The 21863-nt window shown below is 46.3% G+C and overlaps 1 protein-coding gene across 1 annotated transcript in view; it reads right to left on the reverse strand.

Moving 5' to 3' along the window:
- LOC144687609 (solute carrier family 2, facilitated glucose transporter member 11-like) overlaps positions 1-21863 on the reverse strand; it is a 76428-nt gene that overhangs the window by 38040 nt on the left and 16525 nt on the right. The window contains exons 2-7 of the mRNA XM_078553956.1: positions 18430-18528; positions 18164-18324; positions 9260-9384; positions 7162-7295; positions 4169-4313; positions 1314-1501 (exon numbers count right to left, since the gene is read on the reverse strand). Of these exons, the coding sequence (XP_078410082.1) occupies positions 1314-1501; positions 4169-4313; positions 7162-7295; positions 9260-9384; positions 18164-18324; positions 18430-18528 (852 nt within the window). The remainder of the gene's footprint in view (positions 1-1313; positions 1502-4168; positions 4314-7161; positions 7296-9259; positions 9385-18163; positions 18325-18429; positions 18529-21863) is intronic.

Genomic DNA, 21863 nt, shown 5'->3' on the forward strand with positions numbered 1-21863 from the left:
TTAATTAGTGGAAACCTCATGGCATGTCTCGCAATGGGACTTAAAGACCATAAAGCTATCACACAGGTCACTGCTCAGATACACAGAAGGAGAGAGTGAAATATAATGGAGCCCAACTGAGCGAGCATGATGGCGGGGGTGTGGGGCGCTAAGGGAATCGAGCAGGAGTACCCATGTCCTATTTCCAGAAGTGGGAAAACTGTCCCAATTTTTGTGGGAGGCAGGAAGGGCCCAACAAAGGAATACCACCCATTGGCGACAGGATGTCAATTAGGAACATTAATGAGCCACTTAAAATCAATTATCCCTGAGCCTACCAGGATTTGATGGTAGCTCAGGAATTTTACAGGATTTGCATGGGTATCCCGTGCCACCCGAAAGCTGCCTGGCAAGGCCTGTCAACTTTGCCAGCGGCCTATTGTGGGGGGTGGGGTGGGACCTCATTGACAAGGTATGCAGCAATAGGAAATGGAGGGCAGCTGCTGAGCGCCAACATCCTGTCCTTGCTTTCCATTCCCCTCCAGCCCTCCTCATGACCTGCATCCCACCTCACTTACCTGTCTCCTGGGATCCAACGATGGTCCCTGGGGGAGGCCTCAGAGCATTACCAGCAACAGACACTGCTCCCTGTGGCACTGCCAGCAATGGAGAGCTGCCAGCCTCTGGTAAGACAACAAATATAGAGGGCAGGATATTTCTGCCCTACTGGGGCCTTGATCCCGTGGGAGGCCCAATACTGGCCAGGTAAGTGCCTAATTGGATTAAAATGGCATCAGACTTCCTGGAGAGAAGCGACACAAGTCTCCCATTGCTTCCCCAAACAGTAGGGGTCTCCTATCAGATAAACTGATTTCCACTAAGAGTTACCATTTGGAGTGGGAGTCATGGCAATGGGGAAAAGGCTGTGGCTGAAATCAGCAAGGGGTGGCAAGAATACCCAGGGAGCAATGAGGGGGAAAAAGGCATGAACATTTGAAAGAGGGAGAACTTTTATAGATAGTTGCAACATGAACAGAGTCTACCATCCCGTGGCTTGGAGTGTAAAACAGGAATGGAGGTCCAGTATTTCCTGCTACCCTGTGGTCAACACCTGCCTGTTACCCTGACAACACTGCAAGGCTGGCACAATGTACTTTAGCACCTCATGTTAGAATGCAGATACAAAGCAAAAAGATCAACACAGTCTTTCAGCAACCCAAAGAAGACCTGAGGACCTAGGCACTGCATATTCAGCTGAAGTTCTACAGTGGCACTACTGGGCTTATTTTTCATTATTAGGAGCTAGGCCTCCAGTGGACCTCAGTCTTACTTACAGCATCATTTCCACATAACTGCATGGCACTACCCAGCACAAAAGTGATGATCAGCTGTTGTTTGACAGAATGGTCTCTGAACAGATCCCACAGTCTCTTTGCCTTTTGACCTTGAAGTGCCATTTGCTCTTCCAGCATTTCATCCATTTCGGTGGTGATATTGTCCTTGCCATGTAATCTTCTCAATGCTACGGAAATTGAAAAGCCAATGATTGGGTAACCAGAGGGGCAATCAGACCTCATTAATCCCTTCCCCTCCAATTACAGAAGTAATTTATCCTCTTCAAATATTCTAGTCAGATAAGAGCAAAATACTGCTGATGCCAGAGATCTCAAATGAATACAGAAAGTGCTGGAAAAACTCAGCAGGTCTGGAAGCATTCATGGAGAGAGAAACAGAGTTAACATTTCGAGTCCAAGTTCGAGTTCCAGCACTTTGTTTTAATTTCTAGTCGGGTAACCTTTCTTTGAAAGCTCCTGATCAACCTTAAAAGGATTTGAAAAGAAGTTGGTTGATGAGACAGTGACTGGAGTCAGGCAGTATTCACATAATTGTAAGTTCCATTCATAAAGCTCCAAATTAAAGGCATATTTGAACAGTCCTGCAGCTTGCATGTATTTGAATTGAGTGACTTGCTTCATCCCTCAAGCAAACTGGCCAGAAAGCAATTGGACCATTGTTGCAACATTATGTTGAATTAAACATGATTATGATTTCTGTGAGTAGAGATATATTTTTAACTTCTTCATCAAATGAAGAAAATTGTTATCTAGTTAAACTTAGGTAAAAACACTTCAGTTTTCTTACAGTCCCATTAGCTGATTGCTAATTTGTTTTATTCATTTCTGGGATGGGGGGATCGCTGGCTGGGCCAGCATTTATTGTCCATCCCTAATTGCCCTTGAGAAGTTGGTGGTGAGCTGCCTTCTTGAACCGCTGCAGTCCCTGTGGTGTAGGTACACCCACAGTGCTGTTAGGGAAAGAGCTTTTGGATTTTGACCCAGTGACAGTGAAGAAGCAGCGCTATATTTTCAAGTCAGGATGGTGAGTGACTTGGAGGGGAACTTCCAGGTGGCGGTGTTCCCATGAATCTGCTGCCCTTGTCTTTCTAGATGGTAGCAGTCGTGGGTTTGGAAGGTGCTGTCTAAGGAGCCTTGGTGAGTTTCTGCAGTGCAGCTTGTAGATGGTGTCAAGATTCTTGAGAGTTGTTGGAGTTGCACTCATCCAGGCCAGTGGAGAGTATTCCATCACACTCCTGAGTTGTGCCTTGTAGCTAGTGGACAGGCTTTGGGGAATCAGGTGAGTTACTCACTGCAGGACCCCTAGCCTCTGACCTACTCCTGTAGCCACAGTAATTATGTGGCTAGTCCAGTTCAGGTTCTGGTCAATGGTAACCCCCAGGATGTTGATAGTGGGACATTCAGCGATGGTACTACCATTGAATGTAAAGGAACAATAGTTAGATTCTCTCTTGCTGGAGATGATTATTGCATGATACTTGTGTGGTGCAAATGTTACTTGCCACTTGTCAGCCCAAGCCTGGATATTATCCAGGTCTTGCTGCATTTGTACATGGATTGCTTCAGTATCTCAGGAGTCATGAATGGTGCTGAACATTGTGCAATAATCAGCGAACATCCCCACTTCTGACCTTATGATGGGAGGAAGGTCGTTGATGAAGCAGCTGAAGATGGCTGGGCCTAGGACACTACCCTGAGGAACTCCTGCAGTGATGTCCTGGAACTGAGATGACTGACTTCCAACAACCACAAGCATCTTCCTTTGTGCTAGGTATGACTCCAACCAGCAAAGAGTTTTCCCCCTGATTCACACTGACTCCAGTTTTGCTAAGGCCCCTTGATGCCACACTCAGTCACATCTGCCTTGATGTCAAGGGCAGTCACTCTCACCTCACCTCTGGAGTTCAGCACTTTTGTCCATGTTTGATCCAAGGCTGTAATGAGGTCAGGAGCTGAGTGACCCTGGGAGAACCCACTCTGAGCATCAGTTGCTAAGTAAGTGCTGCTTGATACCATTGTTGATGACCCTTTCTGTCACTTTACTGATAATTGAGAGCAGACCGATGCGGCAGTAATTGGCTGAGTTTTATTTGTCCTGCTTTTTGTGTACAGGACATACCTGGGCAATTTTCCACATTGCCGGGTAGATGCCAGTGTTGTAGCTGTACAGGAACAGCTTGGCTAGGGGCACAGCAAGTTCTGGAGCACAAATCTTCAGTACTATTGCCAGAATATTGTCAGGGCTGTTTCTTGATACCACTTGGACTGAATCGAATTGGCTGAAGACCTCTGGAGAAGGCCGAGAAGGATCATCCACTCGGCACTTCTGGCCGAAGATTGTTGCAAATGCTTCAGCCTTATTTTTTGCACTGATGTGCTGGGCTCCTCCATCATTGAGGATGGGGATATTTATGGAGCCTCCTCCTCCTTATGTGATATCTGCTAATGCAGATTTTAAAAAGTGGGGACAAAGATTTGGAAGTTATTCAATGGCAAGAGGCGTGGAAGAGGAGAGCACATTTCCAATGAAGGAATTTGGTAAAAGTCTATGAGAGATGTATTCAGAGAAAATGAAGTGAATGATTTCTTTCCCCTTGATTGCTAGAAAATAAATAACACCTCCCTTATCCATTGCAGGTAGATTATTAAAGAAATAAATTTATTCTCTTCACAAACTATAGTTTTTAAAATAAATAAATTTGTGCAACTATGATGAGGAAAGGTTTGTTTGTGGAAGAACAAAACAGGTTGGGGTAACTTTCTATTCCAGCTATCAACAAAATCCCCCAGCCAATGGGTAAAAATATTTATTCTCTCCTCTCTGAATCACTTACCCTTCATGCACATGTCCTTGTTCCCCCTGTCAATCAGCAGGTACCTGGGGCTCTCTGGGCACCATGGCAGAGTGATGAGTTGGATTAGAGCTGGCACTGCACAGGACGCCAGCAGTAGGGGCCACAATTCTTCACGGCCCAAAATCTCCCTGCAAATGGTATTATGAAATGGCTTAATTCCCTTATCAATACTCCTTGAGCTACCAACACAGTCAACCTACATAGTCATGCTAAACACAATGGATCAGCAGTGAACAGAGATCTGTAGTGGGACAATATTGACATACTGTTCCTGGCAATGAAGTTAATATTCAGAAGAATTATTTAAAAATTATGCTGATGTAGAATATATACACATTACATGTACAAAAATATATTATTAACTGATTTCTATTGGCTGTAAAGGCATCAAATTTGTTAATCTGCACATTGGAAATTATTTTCCATACAAGCAATCTCATGAGAGCAGCCTGGTTAAGCTATCTACTTCTGCTTACTTTTCCTTAAATGTATGACACTCCTTCATTCATTACACCGGCAGTACCAGAAGTGAACTTGGAACTGCAGAGAGGAAGGCTCACAGAAGTCAGCACCCAGCTAATGAGCCCCTGGCTTCAAGGAACAGGATACTGACTGAGCAAAGGCTTTGAGAACCATCTAGGGATCATCCATCAGACCCAGGATGTGGGCATGGCTGGCAAAGCCAGCATTTATTGCCCATCCCTATTTGCCCTTGAGAAGCTGGTGGTGAGCCACTACCTTGAATTGCTGCAGTCCATGTGGTGTAGTTGCACCATCAGTGCCATTCCCTCCCAGTTGTATCCCTCTGTGCCGCCACAACTGGTGTGTCTGCCCAGCCAGTGGAACAGTAAATACCCAGAGATGGCGATGAGGAGTCAAGGACATTGGCTTTAAGTTATGATTCAGTGAGTATAATTATGGCAGTTTGTTGCTTGACTAGTCTGTGGGACCACTGCCTCAATTCTGTCACAAGCCCCCAGATGTTAGTGAAGAGGAAGTCATAGGATCAACTGGACTGAGTGTGCTTTGTTGTGTCTGGTGCCCAAGTTGATGCCGGGTGTTCCATCTTGTTTTATTCTCATTAGACTTTCTTGTAGGTCTTATACAACTAACTGGCTTGCTAGACTATTTCAGAGGACAGTTAAGAATCAAACCAGTTGCTGTGGCTCTGGAGTCACAAATAGACCAAACCAGACTAGATAAGTTCAGCAAATTTCTGTCACTATTGAACCAGGGGCAGAACTTTGCTCTTGTTGGGCGGGCTCGGTAGGGGTGGTCAGGAGCGGTCGGGAAGCTGACCACCGCCCGCGATTGAGGTTGGAAGGTGATTTCATGCTGGTGGGCCAATTAAGGCCCACCCAGCGCAAAACGTGAGCTGCAGCTCTCAGCGCTGCCTGTGGGGTGGGGTGGGGAGGGCGGTAGGAGGGCGAGTGCAAGTTCGCACAGGCATGCGAGTGCGTGCTGGAAAAGCTCCCTGATCAGGGAGAGGAACAGTTTTGAAAATAAAAAATAAAGGTTTTTAAAATGTTGACAAACATGTCCCCTTATGTGACAGAGTCACATGTAACGTGTTTGTTAACATTTAAAAATGTCACATGAACAGGGAAATGTTAGAAATTAAGAAGAAATTTAAAAAAAAAAAATTTTTTAATGACGGATCGAAACCTCATCCCACCTGTGGATGAGGTTTCGCTAAAAATGCAAAGGCCACCTGGCCTTTTCAGCTGCCCGCCCAGCATAAGGTTGGACGGGCAGTGAAAAATTTAAATCAATTGGATTGTTAATGGCTTAATAGGCCTTTGAATTGTCGGTGGGCACGCTGCCAACTCCCGAGCATGCCCGCCGACCAAAGTATCACGCAAGTGCGCAATGATGTCGGGACGCTCGCCCGATGTCATCGCACGTCATTTAATGCTCGAGTGGTTCGAGCACGTGCCCATCTGCTCAGCGAAAAATCCTGGCCCAGATAGATTTTTGCAATAATCCAGTAGTTTCATGGTCACCATTATTGCTGTTAGTTGTTTATTCCAAATTTACTTCATTAAATTTAATTTCCCCAGCTGTCATGGCGGGATTTTTATTTATTATATCATTTATGCTATCATTCTCATGTTACTATTCAGCCACATTATTATGGGCCTGGAGTCATAAAGGGGAAGGCTACCCATTCGCTTTCAGTGGTGACACAGCCTGTAGCAAAGTCTCCACAGGACTCAGAAGTCCTGAGATGAGGACCAGTTTGGAGTTGGGCAGCCAAGAACCACTGTTGTCCTATCCCTCAGGTAGCTCATAGGTACAGCACCAAGTTAGAATTATGATCACCACCAAGATGCACCAGGGGCAGATATTGTAGTAATATGAAGTATACATATACACAGTAAAAAAGGTTCATTGTTCCAAAGTAAATCTGGTTATGGGGCTTGAAAGAATGTTTGGAGGTTGATTTGCAATAGGGTCCTTCTAAACCTTCTTACTGAACCGCTGCCTCCATAAACAGGGTTCTTCTAGATATCATCAAGAGCATGGCTTAATCTGTAGCCTCTAATAGAAAGGTACTTCCACCAGTCTTCTCTTTTAGTGTAACCTTTTCTTACGTGGCTCAGTCATTTTCACTTTCTCCTGCTCCTGTTCTGCCCCTGCCAGAAGACTATATGAGAATGGCCATGTTGAACCCCATTATAAGGGCTCAATGACGGAATGGTGGGAAGAGTAAACTGTTGAATTTTCTTAGCAGTGGGCCCATCTTACAGAAGCATCCAGCTCTGCTGAAATTTAACACGTACTTTTGAATGAGTGTGTCTCAGTTACAGATCTGCTACCTCCACATCAGATCTAAACCACTTCAGCATCAAAAATAACATTCAGAATTTCACATCCTATATCTTTATGCAGCATTTTATCAGAAACATACACCGAGCCCTGTAAAACTGCACCATGCAGAAGTATTGTAAAACCAGAGTAAAACGTAGGACTTGCCTAAGTCCAATGGTTTGGCCCAGCACTAATCCAGCTGCAGTAAATGGAGCAAACGACAGGGCCACCAGGCCTCGGATTTCCTTTGGTGCACTCTCACCCAGATACATGGGGTTAACATTCAATCCCACACCTCAAGCAAAAGGAAAAATTAAGTTATGTGAGGCACATTTATGGATCCAACCATTTTTGTTCACTATTGTTTGTAGTTTGACTGAATATTCCCAACACTGCCAAATTATTCAATCTATAAATTTGTTCACAAGGTACTTTATGATGCACTTGTGTTTTGCTTGGATATTAACTGTGTAGAATTGTAGTGGGAAACATTCGATTTGGCCGGTAATCAGATGTGGCGACTGTATACACAAATAACGCACGAGCTGGCATAGCGATGAAGGCAGATCACAAACTTTGTGCTGCCTGCTAAATTAAACGATATGTCGTTTAGCTGAGCGTAAGAGCACTGCTGAGCGGCTGCAATGCCTTAGCTGGGACCCAAACTTGTTTAACGCTAGCACCATCAGTTCTGATGACAGGTCATCAACCTGAATTGTTGCTCTCTCCACAGATGCTGCCAGACCTGCTGTATATTTTCAGTATTTTCTTCTTTTACTTCACTTAAAGTTAGCTTGCCTTACTTAAAGCCAGTCTGCACCCTTAAATGTGAGTTTCATTCTTTCTGCAGCAGCTGCTAGAACAGGTTAAAGAGGAGTTTATGAGCAGAAAGAAGAGTGGAAATGTTGCAACCAGCCAGACAGTATGGCCCTCGGCTCTCCAATGCAGCACTGGAAGCATTGGTGCAAGAGGATGCAGGAGGAAAGAGGTCCTTGTCCCTCAGGTGGCTAGGAGGCCCATCAGACAGACATTACAAAGGCAGTGGGAGCAAATAGCCCTCACGGTTAATGCCAACAATCTAGTTCTGATAATTCAATGATTTCACACAAGTTGTCGGGCAGGAGAATACATCTTCAGCTGCCATATCCTTATAAACGAACCACTTGTGTTGTACATTCCTCCACTCAAACCCCTGCTTCACTCACCTACCAACAGTCTTAATCAAGCAGCCAAACATTCCTTGCCTCCCCTCACCCTCACACACTTAACACTGCTACAAGCCTCACATTCAAATCTCACAACTTGCACATGGTGCAGAAGGCACATTACACAAACACATTGCACCACAACAACAACTTGCGTTTATATAGTACCTTCAATGTAATTAAACGTTCCAAGCCGCTTTACTAGAGCATTATCAAAATAAATTTGATAATGAACCTATTATGTACTATTAGGCCAAAAGCTCGGGTGGGGAGTATACTGGGCAGGGAGTATACCGGGCAGGGGTGGGGGTGGTGAGGTGGCAATCGCGTGGGGTGTGTCAGGCAGAGAGTATATCACACAGAGAGTATATCAAGCGAGATGTGTATCAGGTGGGAAGCATATTGGGTAGGATGTTAATCAGACAGGGAATATATCGGACGGTCCGTATATCAGGCAGGGAGTATATCAGGTGGAAAGTACATTCGGCGGGGTGTAAATTAGGCAGGCCATATATTGGTCGGGCTGTATATCGGGCAGTGAGTATAAAGGGCAGGTGTTTATTGGGTGTGGTGTATACCGGATAGGGAGGGGAGGGGGTGGGGGGCAAGGTTAGAGAGAAAGGGGGGTGGGACAAAAAGAGGGTACCAATTTGTTGGGGGGAGTGCCCCCAATCAGCACAGGGGACCCACCCCCCCAAAGAAGGAACCACCCCCCCCACCCCAACCTGCTCAACAGCGCCCCGCACTGTCCAAGCTGCCAGACTGTGTGCCTTGCTTCCACCTTCCCAGGCAGACCGAAAAATTGCGGCGGAGATGGAATTTAGGCCCTGAAGTGGCAATTAATTGTCAGCGACCAGCAGGCAGGGCTACACCAGGCAGGGCTACACCGGGCAGTATCGGATGGGGTGTATATCGGGCGGTGTGTATATTGGTGGGCTGTATATGAGTCAGCAGGTATACCAGGCAGGTATATAACAGACGGTGAATACTATACCTTCTATTATGTGCTCCTATCCAAGGCCAATGCCCCCTAATTTGTTAGAAAAAATGTTACCTGAGTTTATTCCAGCAAAGAATCTCCCGATTATGATCAATTCAAAGGACTTCACTGTTTTACTCAGTGCCATTAGCAAAGCACCAATGAGGACAAAAATGTTGCTTGACAACAGTGAACCTTTCCTGGGAGAAAACGAAGTAACAGAAGTTTGTCAGTAAAATATGCTAGAAGCGCCTCTATGTCAACAGTAAGTTCCCCTCTGAAAATTTTTACCAGATTTTTCACAGTCTTATCAATAGAGCTGAGCCCTTCATAACTGCCTACAATTCCTCTAAATAGTAAATGTGCCAGCATCTTCGGTGGAGGTATTTATATTCAAGACTTAGAGTTTTCTCCATTAAAAATGTGAAGAATAGAAACAGCTTATTCCTCTGGATCACTTCTGGGATTTTTATTTTTGTTATTTGTTCATTGTTTCTGGGCATCGCTGGCTAGGCCAGCATTTATTACCCACCCCTAATTGCCCTTAAAGTGGGGATGGTGAGCCACCTTCCTGAGCCGCTGCAGTCCATGTGGTTTAGGTACACCCACAGTGCTGTTAGGGAGGGAGTTGCAGGATTCTGTCCCAAACAGCAGTGATGGAACAGCAATAGAGTTCCAAATGAGAATGGTGTCACTTGGAGGACAACTTGCAGATGTGATGTTCCCATGTGCCTGCTGCGCTTGTTCTTTGAGCTAGTACTGGTTCTGGGTTTGGTAGGTGCTGTTGAAGGAGGTGGATGTGGGGGTGATCAATGATTTCAAAAGAAATTGGATAGGCATCTGAGGGAAATAAACTTGCAAGGCTAGAGGGATAAAAGTGCAGGAATGGGACTGACTGGATTGCTCTACTTAGAGCAGCATGCGGTCAATGGGCCAAATCTTCCTTCTGTGTCATAATGACTCTATTGGAGTGGATTTTATGGGAGGACAAATTACCCAGCACCCACCGCCCCCACCCCGCCCTCCCCACCGCAATCCTAAAAGTTGGTCGGCACCTCGCTAACGTGAAATGTGATTGTCCGGCAGCGATAGTATGTGGTGGTGGCCTTAATCAGTGCAGAGTGGGACTTCTGCCCCTCAAGGACAGGAAGTCGTGCCTTTGAGAGCTGTCAGCCTATCTGATTGGACAGCTCTGTAGCCCCAGCAGCACCGGAAGACAGTAGTGGGCACTATTGGGATACAACCAGTCCCCACAAAGTGAAGATGTCTCCGGGGCTTCAGGTAAGTCCGGTGATTTTGGGCTGGCAAGACTGGGAGACCCCAGCGAGGGAGGGGAGCAAGAGGGGTGGGGGTGTTGGGTTAGAGATGCCAGTGTGGCTGTCCCCATTGGCCACAGGTGACCACCCCTCCCTAAAGGAAGTAACCTTAATTCCTGCTTGACAGCAACCCATGCTGTCAAAGCTGCTGAGCTGTTCACCTTCCCCTGCAGACTGAAAAATTGTGGCAGAGGCAGAATAAGGCCCTGAAGTGGCAGTTAATTGTCCACTTAAGGGCCTGAAGAGGCCTAAGGGTGGTGGGCTGCCTGACATCTTAAGCACCCCCATAATATGGGGGACAGGTCAGGGGTGGTGGGAAATTCACCTCTATGATTCTATAAGATAGTCTACAAGATAGTCTACAAGATATCACACAGGGATTTAATAACTTCAGAAACCAGGGGACAAAGAGTGTGAGTGATTTACACACTTTGGGCAGAATTTAGTTGTGGCGATGGGTTGGTTGGAGAACCGATGTAAACCCCACATTGCTTTTCAACGGGAGGCCCAACGTAATTACCAGGTAAGCAGCCACTTACCTGGATAGCATCAGGCCTCCCGTTGGATTAAGCCCTTGGTAGGGTAGAAATCCCTCCCCCAAGAGCTTTTATTAATTTATTCTTTCATATGATATATGATATATTCTTTCATATGGGATATGAACGTTGCTGGCTGGGCCAGTATTTGTTGCCCATCCCTAACTGCCCTTCAGAAGACCGCCTTTTGCAGTCCATGTGGTGTCCAGGCGAATTTCCCTTGTCGACCCCTTGCCACTGCTCACTTAATGTGGGACAGCTTTCCCACCACCTTCTGGGAGTCAGACACATGGCCTCCCCCACAATTCTCCGGGCCTGCCCGCCATCTTGCCAGCTCCAGCAGGCTCCACTAAATTGCGCCATTATCTGGGCAGTAAGATTGCAGTTTTGCCTTTGAACCACCACTAAGTAATTTGGTTTGGTAGTTGCAGGCTGGTTCACCAGCACTGCCTTGATCCCGTGAAACATTACAACTGCATTAACTTATGAGGCCACAAGACACTGCTTGATAGTGCAGCAACTCATTTCGCTCAGAAACCTTGTAGTCAGCAGACACTCACCCATCCCATCAATCTGAACTGAATTTACACTTGGACTTCCAACAACATTAAAGAAGCTGGGCACCATCCAGGACAAAGCAGCCCGCTTGATTGGCACCCCATCCACAAACATTCACTCCCAGCACCACCAACGCACAGTGGCAGCAATGTATACCATCTACAAGATGCACTACAGGAACTCACCAAGGCTCTTTAGACAGCACCTTCCAAACCCTCGACCGCTATCATATAGAAGGGCAAGGGCAGCAAACACATTGGAACATCACCATCTGGAAGTTCCCCTACAAGCCACTCACCATCCTGACCATGGAAATATATCACCGTTCCTTCACTGTCACTGGGTCAAAATCCTGGAACTTGCTCCCTAACAGCACTGTGGATGTACCCACACCACATGGACCTCAGCGGTTCAAGAGACAGCTCACCACCACCTACTCAAAGGCAATTAAGGGTGGGCAATGATGCCCACATCCCATGAATAAATAAAAAAAGGGCAGAATCTTGTTGAGGTGACAGGGTTCTCAGGTGAAAAAGTCCTATTTCAAATACAAAGGGCAGAATTTTCCCCCCATCGGGGGGGAAGTTCAGGAGCGGGCGCATGCAGGCGCTCCTCCGATCGGCACCCCTGATCGGCAGTGCGCCGCCATTTTATGTGGGCGGGCCAATTAAGGCCCGCCCAGCGTGACATCCACCAGGAAGCACTATGCGCTCCCTCTGCGGGCGGGGGTGATTCCCTAAGCCAAGAGTGCGCTCTTACGTGCATGCGTGAAAAAGAGCGCTCTCATCTCCCTGAGGCTAAGTGCTGCCTCAGGGAAAACAGTGCCAAATTCCAAAACATTAAAAATAGAAAAATAAAATTTCCCTGACATGCCCCCTCATCTGACCACATGAGTTGGGACATGTCCATCACTTTTAATTAAACTTTTATTAAATTTTTAAAAACCTACATGAAACCTCATCCCACCCGTGGATGAGGCTTCATGCTTTTTCTGAAGCCCGCCAGGGCTCCCGGCCTGCCGTTGGATGGGCAGGTCCTTTAACTACTGCAATTACTTTTTAAATGGCTTCAATAGGCCGTTGACAGGTCGGTGGGCACACAGCTGATTCGGCTGCGCTCCCGCCGACCTGAAAATTGAAATGACGCGGTTGACGTCGGGAGTTCCACCCGATGTCATCCCGCGTCATTTTACGCGTCAGCAAGCGGGTCCCACCCCCACACGCTGACCGGGAAATCCTGCCCATACTTTCACCAGGAGCTGGAATTAACCATAATTGAAACTGTCATTTTATACTTTATTAGAAATAAAAGCTCAGTGAACTTCTAAACTCTCTGGGTCTGCAGGATTAACAAAGGCTGTTCCCTCATTGGTGGATTTAACCAATTCTGGGAATAGACTTGTGACCATAATTAGTCACTGTCCCCAGGAGCTGCAGCTCAGCCTAGCCAGCTTTCAAACTTCGAGCGATTAGAAGGATGAAGCAGAAGGTTAGAGGTTGGAGGGAAAGGATAGGAATGAGGTTGGAAGGAGAGAACGGAGAAAAAAGGATGGGAGGATGGAGGAAGAAGATGGGAGTGAGAATAGAGGGAAAAGATGGGAGTGAGGATAGGGGGAAAGGATGGAGGAAGAGGAGGATGGAGGGAGAGGTTAGGAGTGAGGATAGAAAGAGTGGGGGTGAGAATGAAGGCAGAGGGCAGAAGTGAGAATGAAGGAAGTATGAATGGTGAGAAAAAGATGGGGTTGAGAATGGTTGGAAATTCAGAGAAAGCTTGAATTTTTTTTTGAAGGCTAGGGGCTTGAAATGTTTGTGTTATGGGATCTGGCTACCCTCAGCAGCTCTTAACTCTGAACAAAGGCAACTCCATCCAAACTTTGGAAACTCTTCAACATCTGAGGAATTTCCTCTAATGGCTTGCTCACAATCCTGAACAAGATTTTAAAAAGTTCCTTACCCCTAGACTGCAACCTCTTTCTCTCACTTGCTTATTCTCATGCGTTCCTATTTCCCATTAATTTTGTCAACAAACTTTTCTTTTTTACTTCTGAGCTCCAAATAGTGCTCTGCATCCCCCTCGTGTTGGAACCCAAACTTACCTCATTGTCCCCTCCTCCAACTTTCTTTCCCAGGAACTCTGAATTAATGAACTACCTCCATCCATCTCTGAATTACCTCTTCTTACAATCCTCAGGCTATTCGCAACACAGTTTGGTATCAGACTCACTGATATGCACAGCTGATATGAGCTTTTGAATTTTTAACTGCTCAATTGTTACTTCCTGATGTACCTCAATCCAAGTTTTATTCATTTTAGTCATATTGGGCAGGATCATCTGGCCCCATTGGTGGCGGGCATCATGCCAGGTTGGGGGGTGGGGGGAGGCGGGTGGGGGTTGACAATATGGAGAGAAAGCCATAAGTTGGTCTCACACCAGCCTGAAAGCACAGCGGGATCATCCGATGGTGTCCACCATGACAGAACGTGAATCCCATTGGAGGCTGGTGTGAACCCAATTTGCATTCGGGTAATGGAATGCAAGGTAAGACCTGGCCTGAATCGTTCTCCCATGCCAGATTTACCATTACGCTGGCAGGAAAACATTCTGGTCCAGAACATGTCTGGACAAGTGTGACGTGTAGAAGTTGGGACACATCGTTACAGCCTTGCTCAGATCACGGACATCCAAGGAGAAGAAGATACTGGAGCCCGACAGCTACTGGACCCTGGAGGAACACGCACATTGCATGCTGGGAGGATTCTCATGGACATGGTTCCGCTGTGAAGCAGCTCGTGGAAGATGGGAGGTCTCTGTTGATGCTTCGGTTCTTTTTTGGAACATCATAGTCTTGGCCATGGGCTGCTATGCATGATTGGAGAGGAGGGTGGAGAGGAAGGTCTAGGTTGTGAGTGGGAGTGGAAGGTGTACTGGGAGGGGTTGGGAGAGCAAAGTCTAGGTGTGAGTGGGAGAGGAAGGTCTAGATGTGACTGGGAGAGGAAGGCATACTGGTGGTGGGGGGGCAATGAAGGTGTCGGGGGGGTGGTGAGGTTGTGAGAGGGGAGGAGGGAGTACGGGGGGAGGAGGGCATAACAGGGGAGAATGCAGCAAGTGGGGAGGTTGACGTAAGGGGAGGAGAAGGGAGTAAGGGTGGAGAAGGGAGTAAGGGTGGAGAAAGGAGTAAGGGGGGAGATGTCCAGGTGAATGTACAAGGGAGGAGTCTGTGGTGTCAATGATTGCCTTCTGGGGAACAAATTGAGGATGGGCGTGGTAGAAGGGGATGGTGAGTATGAGACGCAGCAGAGGGAGCCAGTGGGGTGGGAGGGTGAAGGTGCATCGGTAGTGGTAGAAGTGACAGCGTGGATGGTTGGTGGGGACTTGGAAGCAGACACGGACCCTGGGGGTGGGAAGGAGGAGGTCAGGGAGGTCAATGTGGATTGCAGTGGTATTCTCAGGAAGGAAGGGAATATGCACGTTCACCTGGACATCCTAGAAAGACAAGTGTTCGTGTTGGGAGGTGACATTGGGGAGGTGGAAACTCTTTCGAGTTACCAACAGTCACAGATTGCAACTCTTTCGAGTACAATCACAGTTCTTGGTTTCCAGGAGTGGGACATGAACCCACAACCCTCTGATTCAAAGGCGAGGGTGCTATGAACTGAGCCACAGAGGTGATGCCGGGGGTTTGACACTGATGGGGGAAGGGACATAGGTGACTGGGGGAGGGGAAAGGACAGGGGAGCTGACAATGTATTTGACCATGGCCATGGCTGTCAAAATAGCAAGTGAGTGGAGCCTCGTGTTTGGTGGGCACAGGTGCTGCATGGGATTGTGATCAGTGCAGGTCAGCTCAGGTCAGCTCAGATGGACAACTGAAGGAGAACCACAGCAGGCAGCATTGAAAATGCTCAGGACAGTAAGATGAGTGTGATGGATGAAGGCTCCGTGTGCGTGGGAGTGTGCTTGCATGAGACTCTGAAATGCCCTGCCACACACGCACTTCTCCCTCCAGGATCACTCATGGTCCAGCTGTGTGCAGCTGAACTGCTAGTGGGGGAGGGGATGCAGTGGGAGGACTCGCAAAGCCTGTCAATGAAGCTGAAAGACAACATACACATTATTCAGTGAAAGTGAATATATTTTCTGATTATAAACTGACAATATAAACTCACTTATACAACCACTTGTGATCAGAATTTCTTAACTTTTCTAAGCCTATCGCTTCTAGATGCTGCCCTGTAATCCGCAGCAGGGGTGGAGACAGCCAGCGTAATGTTTGGCCCTGTTGCCTCTGATGACATGCATCCTCTGGAGAGCCGAGGCTTTTAGAGCCCCGGCTTGCTTTCGCTGTCCTCCTGTGGGCCAGCTATTCCCTCCATGGTGACAGAGGACAAGGTTGAGGGGGTCACAGGCAAATGGGACTCGGAGGAAGCAGATAGCCTCTGAGATTCCTGAGTGGATGATCCAGGAGTGTCCAGCTGCCACTCCTCTTCCCTTTGGGTGCCCAAGGGCCCTGTTCTGACTCCTTGAGGGGAAGGAGCACCTGGAGGGATGTCGAGGTGCCCTGTTTCCTTCTGGTGTTGCCACTGCAGGAACTCAACCATGGCTACCGCAATGGAGTGCAGGTCTGCACACACCTCCGCGTTTTGCTGGACCAGGGTCTCAATAACGTCTGCCATCCTTTCCAAGGAGATCTCCATGCATGCAAATGTGGGCACCACTTCATCAGAGAGCAGGCAAACGGACTCCCCCAACTCACGTGCCACTCTGCTGAGGGCTTCCAACAGCTCTATGTGATGTTCCCCCGCCTTCTGCTGACTCTCCATGATGAATTGGAAGGCCGAATCCACAGGCTTCTGACTCGCACCTCACAGATGCCTATTCCAAGTGCCGGGGAGCTCGGCTGAACCTGTTTCTTCCTGCTGTGGACACATGTCTGTGCAGTGACCGCCAGATTGTGAACCTAAGCCTGCTCTAGATCTAGGTCCCACCAAAGTGTGTGTCTCTGTACTGGTGCAGGGTGTGGGTAAGCGCTGTGATGGGTCTTCCAGGCTGCTTACTTCCAGCTTTTCAATGGAGGAGATGTCCTCTTCGCTGGAGGTGAAGACCTGGATAGAGTGAAGGGACTGGCTGGCTTAGGGTGTCGGTCCCTTGGCAGAGCTCCCTGTGAACCAAAGTAGAGATAATTAGTGCATGGCAGCACAGTCAAAAGCAGGAGAGAGGGCACTCACAGTTGTGTTGAGAGAGGGATGATGTGGTGTAGGATCCTCACGTGGGTGTTTACCACTGACCTTACCGTCACCACAGGCACGGCCCACATCCTCACCAGTCAGCATGATGGCACACTCCTCAAAGTGAACGAGGGGCCTAATGTGGGCCACACCACCCCCGGTCTGGGACCTCTTCCTGCTGTTGTGAGCCAGCTTCTCCTACATGAAAACAGATGGAGAGAGTGTGAGCAGGACACATGGCACTGTGGGGAATGTTTGTGTGGTGAGTGGAGCCATGGACAGGATGAGAATGTGAGCTCGAGAGGATATGAGCCTGATGGAGATGTGAGGGTGTGTGTGAGAGTTAGTGGTATTGTCTCTTGAGGTGTGAGATCCCTATGAATGTGTGATGAGTTTGGGAGTGTGTGAGTTGAGAGTGATGAGGTGGTTGACTTACCCTGGTGGAATGGATGAGAGCATTCATCCTCTTCCTGCACTAGATGGCTGACCTCCACTGTCCTCCGGTGGTGCTGACCGCCACTGCCTCCCAGGCCAGATTGGTGACTCTGGTGGACCTCCTGTGGCCAAATAGGGGTAGAGGGCATTGTGGTGGCCTTCCACTACTTCCAGCAGGCATCCCAGAGAGGTGTCATTAAATTTGGGGGCTGCTGTCTTCCTTGCTTTTGGGGTTATCTGCCACCTGGAGCAATCCTGGTCTGTAGACATGAAGTCTAAATATGGCGCCCAGAGTGAGGAAGCACTGAGGTCACGGCATGGCGGGCAAATCTAAGCCTACCCGCCAGAGATCCAGAGTGTTTCCTGTGAATGCATTATTAATGAGGTGGGACAAGCTGAGAAGGGGACAGTACAGCGTGAAAATCTGCCATTGAGTCCAGCGTGTAAAATGTCTTTTCTCATACTCACTCCCTCACTTAGTGCAAATCTGGGATGATTCCACCCATTGATTACAATGGCTTTCTGAATTTTTGAAAAGGTGACACTTCATTGAAACCCCATAGACAAGAATTTTATATAAAAACTGTTTGTGCTCAGTGTGCATTGAATTGTTGGACAATGATTAGACAGGTTGTAAGGGGTAAGGTTGCAAAGTGTTCATTTCACTTTGGATGATGGTTTGGATTGGGTGATATTGATTGGTTGCCACTTGACACCCTACCCAATTTTCCTTTCTGTTGACGTCAATGGAAATTAAAATGCGAGAGCTGAAAACCACACTGCCAACTCATTATTGACCTTTTTTTAACCTGCATTTTATGCAAATCTTGACCCAGATATACCATTTCTTGGCAGTAAATAGTCTAATTGTTGGGATTTAACCCTAACATTCCCCCTGTAGTTCGTACCTTCCAAGCTTTATGGCCATGGGTCCAGCAATAAGCGACCCAACCAATCCTCCAATAGCATAAGCGACTACAATAAAACTCCAGAGCAGTGTGATGACCCAGCTCTCCAGGTGCATGCCATAGCGTTCAGTCCAGGTCTCATTCAAAAAGTTTTGGATGAACTGTCATTTTGAGTATAAAAAGAAAATATGGATTTAGTTTTAATTTTGCCTTTACAAGTACAGAAACAATTGGCCTTTTCAAGTTGACCATTGGTCTAGACTCACAGTTGTTGGTGCATTGATGATTGACAGGTTAAACCCATATTGGAAGGTGCCACCAATAGAGGTAGCGAAGATAGACAGGAGGAGACATCTGATCTGCAGCTACAAATGTACAAAGGAAATAGAAATGATTATTTTCCAGCAAGGCTTACTTATATTGAAAGAAAAAAAAGCCTGCACACACATAGGACATTTCACATTCTCACGGTATCCCAAAGTGCTTCAGAGCCATTTTTTGAAGGGTAGTTATTATTTTAATGCAGGCAGATATGGCAGCCAATTTGTACACTGGACTGTGGCTTATTAACGATAAGTATCATTTGTCAATTTTGGACAAATGTTTATTTGTTTTTTGGTTATTACATTATTTTGACTGACTTCTTTGGCGCTGATCATGCTTGATTTTTTTTTCATTGCAAGGCACTTATTTTAAACTTTGCTTATTTTAACAGTCTATCTTCCAGCTGCTATTTTGCTTGCAGAAACCAAAATGGGCAAGATGGTAAATCCTTTGAGGCAGTGAGGGTGGATGGTGGAGGATAGGGATAAATTGCAGCCCTAGATTTGGAGGAGGAAGAAAATTTCTTGAAGGAGAAAGAAAGGCAAAATTGACTGCACTTCAAGCGTCAAATACACATATCTGTTTTCACCCCATGATCTACATACTTGGCCAAGTAATCCCTTCTAGTTATCTCAGAGGAGCCTTGTCTTGCTGGAGAGTCTTTCACATTGCAATGCAGTTGCTCAGAAACAGCATGAAGGTCACAATGGCATTAAGTCTTTTCAAAACTCAGCCAGTCCAAGTGACTGATACGAAATCATCGAAAATCCATCAATGCATGAAGTGAGACAAAGGGGCCACAGCCAGAAATTCCACAGGGGCTCTCCCAATCTCCCACTATAACATTGATGGCAGATTGGTTTGAATACCAGGAAAATCTGCATATTGATGTCCAGTGTTGCTCGGAATAGCTCAGGGACCTTTAAAATTATTTCGCCAAAAAAGCCAATGTCCTGAATCATGCTTAGCCAAAAGAGAAAAGGAATTTAAAGCAGCAGCAGAGGCCATCTGACACAGTTAACCAATGCCAACACCACACTCCCCAAGCCCCCCAAACTCCCAAACTGTCTGGCAGAGGCTGTGAGGGAGAGTCTGCTTGGCAAATGTATGTTACCCTTAGTTCAGAAAACTGGTGCCAGATTGGCAGCGTTGGCAGGGAAATGGCATTAATGACTATTTTCAGCCGGAGTTACAATGGGAACTGAGGAGAGCTCCTGTGGAATTCCGGGGTCAATACAATTGTTACTTTTCCCGTGATGAGTCAACAACTCAACAGAGCACCCCACATTTCCCAGATACCAAGGTTCCTAAGAGGATATAAATACCCATGTACTGAACAGACTGTTAAACCTGGCTATACCTCTTGACAGGCTAAGTATATTTCAGGCCATTGCAGGTGTTGCCCTGAAGTGACAAGCAGTACAAACCTCCTTGCAGCCATCTTGTACAGGAGCATGTATATTTTGCTGGGCATTGATTGCCACACCAACACAGATTCTATTTCATGCATTCACTTTGTGCTTCCTTTTATCTTGCCTGGCACTTTGTTATTGCCCTCATTTGCAGCCACTTACCTTAAATACACATATTCTTTTAAATTTGAGTTGCTGGCGAGATTTACCCATTGCCCATTTTAGGTGTGTTACCAGCACAAGGTGTTTAGAGAGGGTTTTAAACTGAACAGTAGGGGCAAGGGATAAAATTTGGGAAGATGTAGTAAACTGAACAGTAGAGACAAGGCAAGAGAGAAAGGTATTAATATGGGAAATGATAAACAGACCGTGACAGGAAGGGACAGAGAGTACAAATCTAAGAGTAAATCAACAGATAAGGTTAGACGCTACAAAAATAATAAAAGGACAAAACTAAAGGCTCTGTATCTAAACACACATAGTATTTGAAACAAAACAGATGAACTGATAGCACAAATAGAAATAAATAAGTACAATCTGATAGCCATTACAGAGACAGGGCTACAGGATGACATAGATTGGGAAAGGGAACCAGTGGACGTATTGTACTTAGATTTCCAGAAGGCACTTGACAAAGCATCACATCAAAGGTTATTGCAGAAAATAAAAGCTCATGGTGTAGGGGGTAACATATTGGCATGGATAGAAGATTGGCTAGCTAACAGGAAGCAGAGAGTTGGCATAAATGGGTCTTTATCTGGTTGGCAGGATGTGACAAGTGGTGTGCCACAGGGATCAATGCTGGGGCCTCAACTTTTTACAGTTTATATAAATGACTTGAATGAAAGGACCAAAGGAATGATCGCTAAATTTGCTGACGACACAAAGATAGGTAGGAAAGTAAATTGTGAAAAAGACACAAGGAGGCTACAAAGTAACATAGATAGGTTAAGTGAGTGGGCAACGATCTGGCAAATGTAGTATAGTGTGGGCAAATGTGAAATTGTTCATTTTGGCAGGAAGAATAAAAAAGAAGCTTGTTATCTAAATGGTGAGAGATTGCAGAGCTCTGAGATTCAGAGGGATCTGGATGTGCTAGTGTATGAATTACAAAAGGCTAGTATACAAGTACAGCAAGTAATTAGGAAAGCTAATAGAATGTTATCATTTATTATTTGGGGAATTGATTACAAAAGTAGGGAGGTTATGCTTCATTTATACAGAGCACTAGTGAGACCACATCTGGAGTACTGTGTACAGTATTAGTCACCGTATTTAAGGAAAGACGTAAATGCTTTGGAAGCAGTTCAGAGAAGGTTTACTAGACTAATACCAGGAATGAACAGGCTGCCTTATGAGGAAAGGTTGGACAGGTAAGACTTGTTGTATCCACCTGAATTTAGAAGAGTAAAAGGTTACTTGATTGAAACCTTTATAATCCTTAGGGGTCTTGACAGGGTGGATGTAGAGAGTATGTTTCCTCTTGTGGTAGCATCCAGAACTATGGGTTACTGTTTAAAAATAAGGGGTCACTCTTTTTAGACAGATGAGGGGAATTTTTTTCTCTCAGAGGGTAGTGAGTCTTTGGAACTCACTTCCTCAAAAGGAGGTGGAAGCAGAGCCTTTGAATATTTTTAAGGCAGAGCTAGATAGATTCTTGATTAACAAGGGGTGAAAGGTTATCGGGGGTAGGCAGGAATGTGGGTTGAGGTTACAATCAGATCAGCCATGATCTTATTGAATGGCAGAGGAGGCTCGAGGGACCAAGTGGCCTACTCCTGTTCCTAATTCGTATGTTCGTTCATATGTATGTTCATATATCCGAATGAGAGTGTATGCTAATTATTAAATTAAACTAATCTCATAAATGTGGGGATAATGATCTCAGCAAACCCATCCTTATGGGTCTAGGTTGACCTAGAAAGCATGCAACTCCCAGCTCAGAGTTTGCTGGGATCACAAAA

Source organism: Cetorhinus maximus, chromosome 12 (genome assembly GCF_964194155.1).
Source record: "Cetorhinus maximus chromosome 12, sCetMax3.hap1.1, whole genome shotgun sequence".
NCBI classification, from domain to species: Eukaryota; Metazoa; Chordata; class Chondrichthyes; order Lamniformes; family Cetorhinidae; genus Cetorhinus; species Cetorhinus maximus.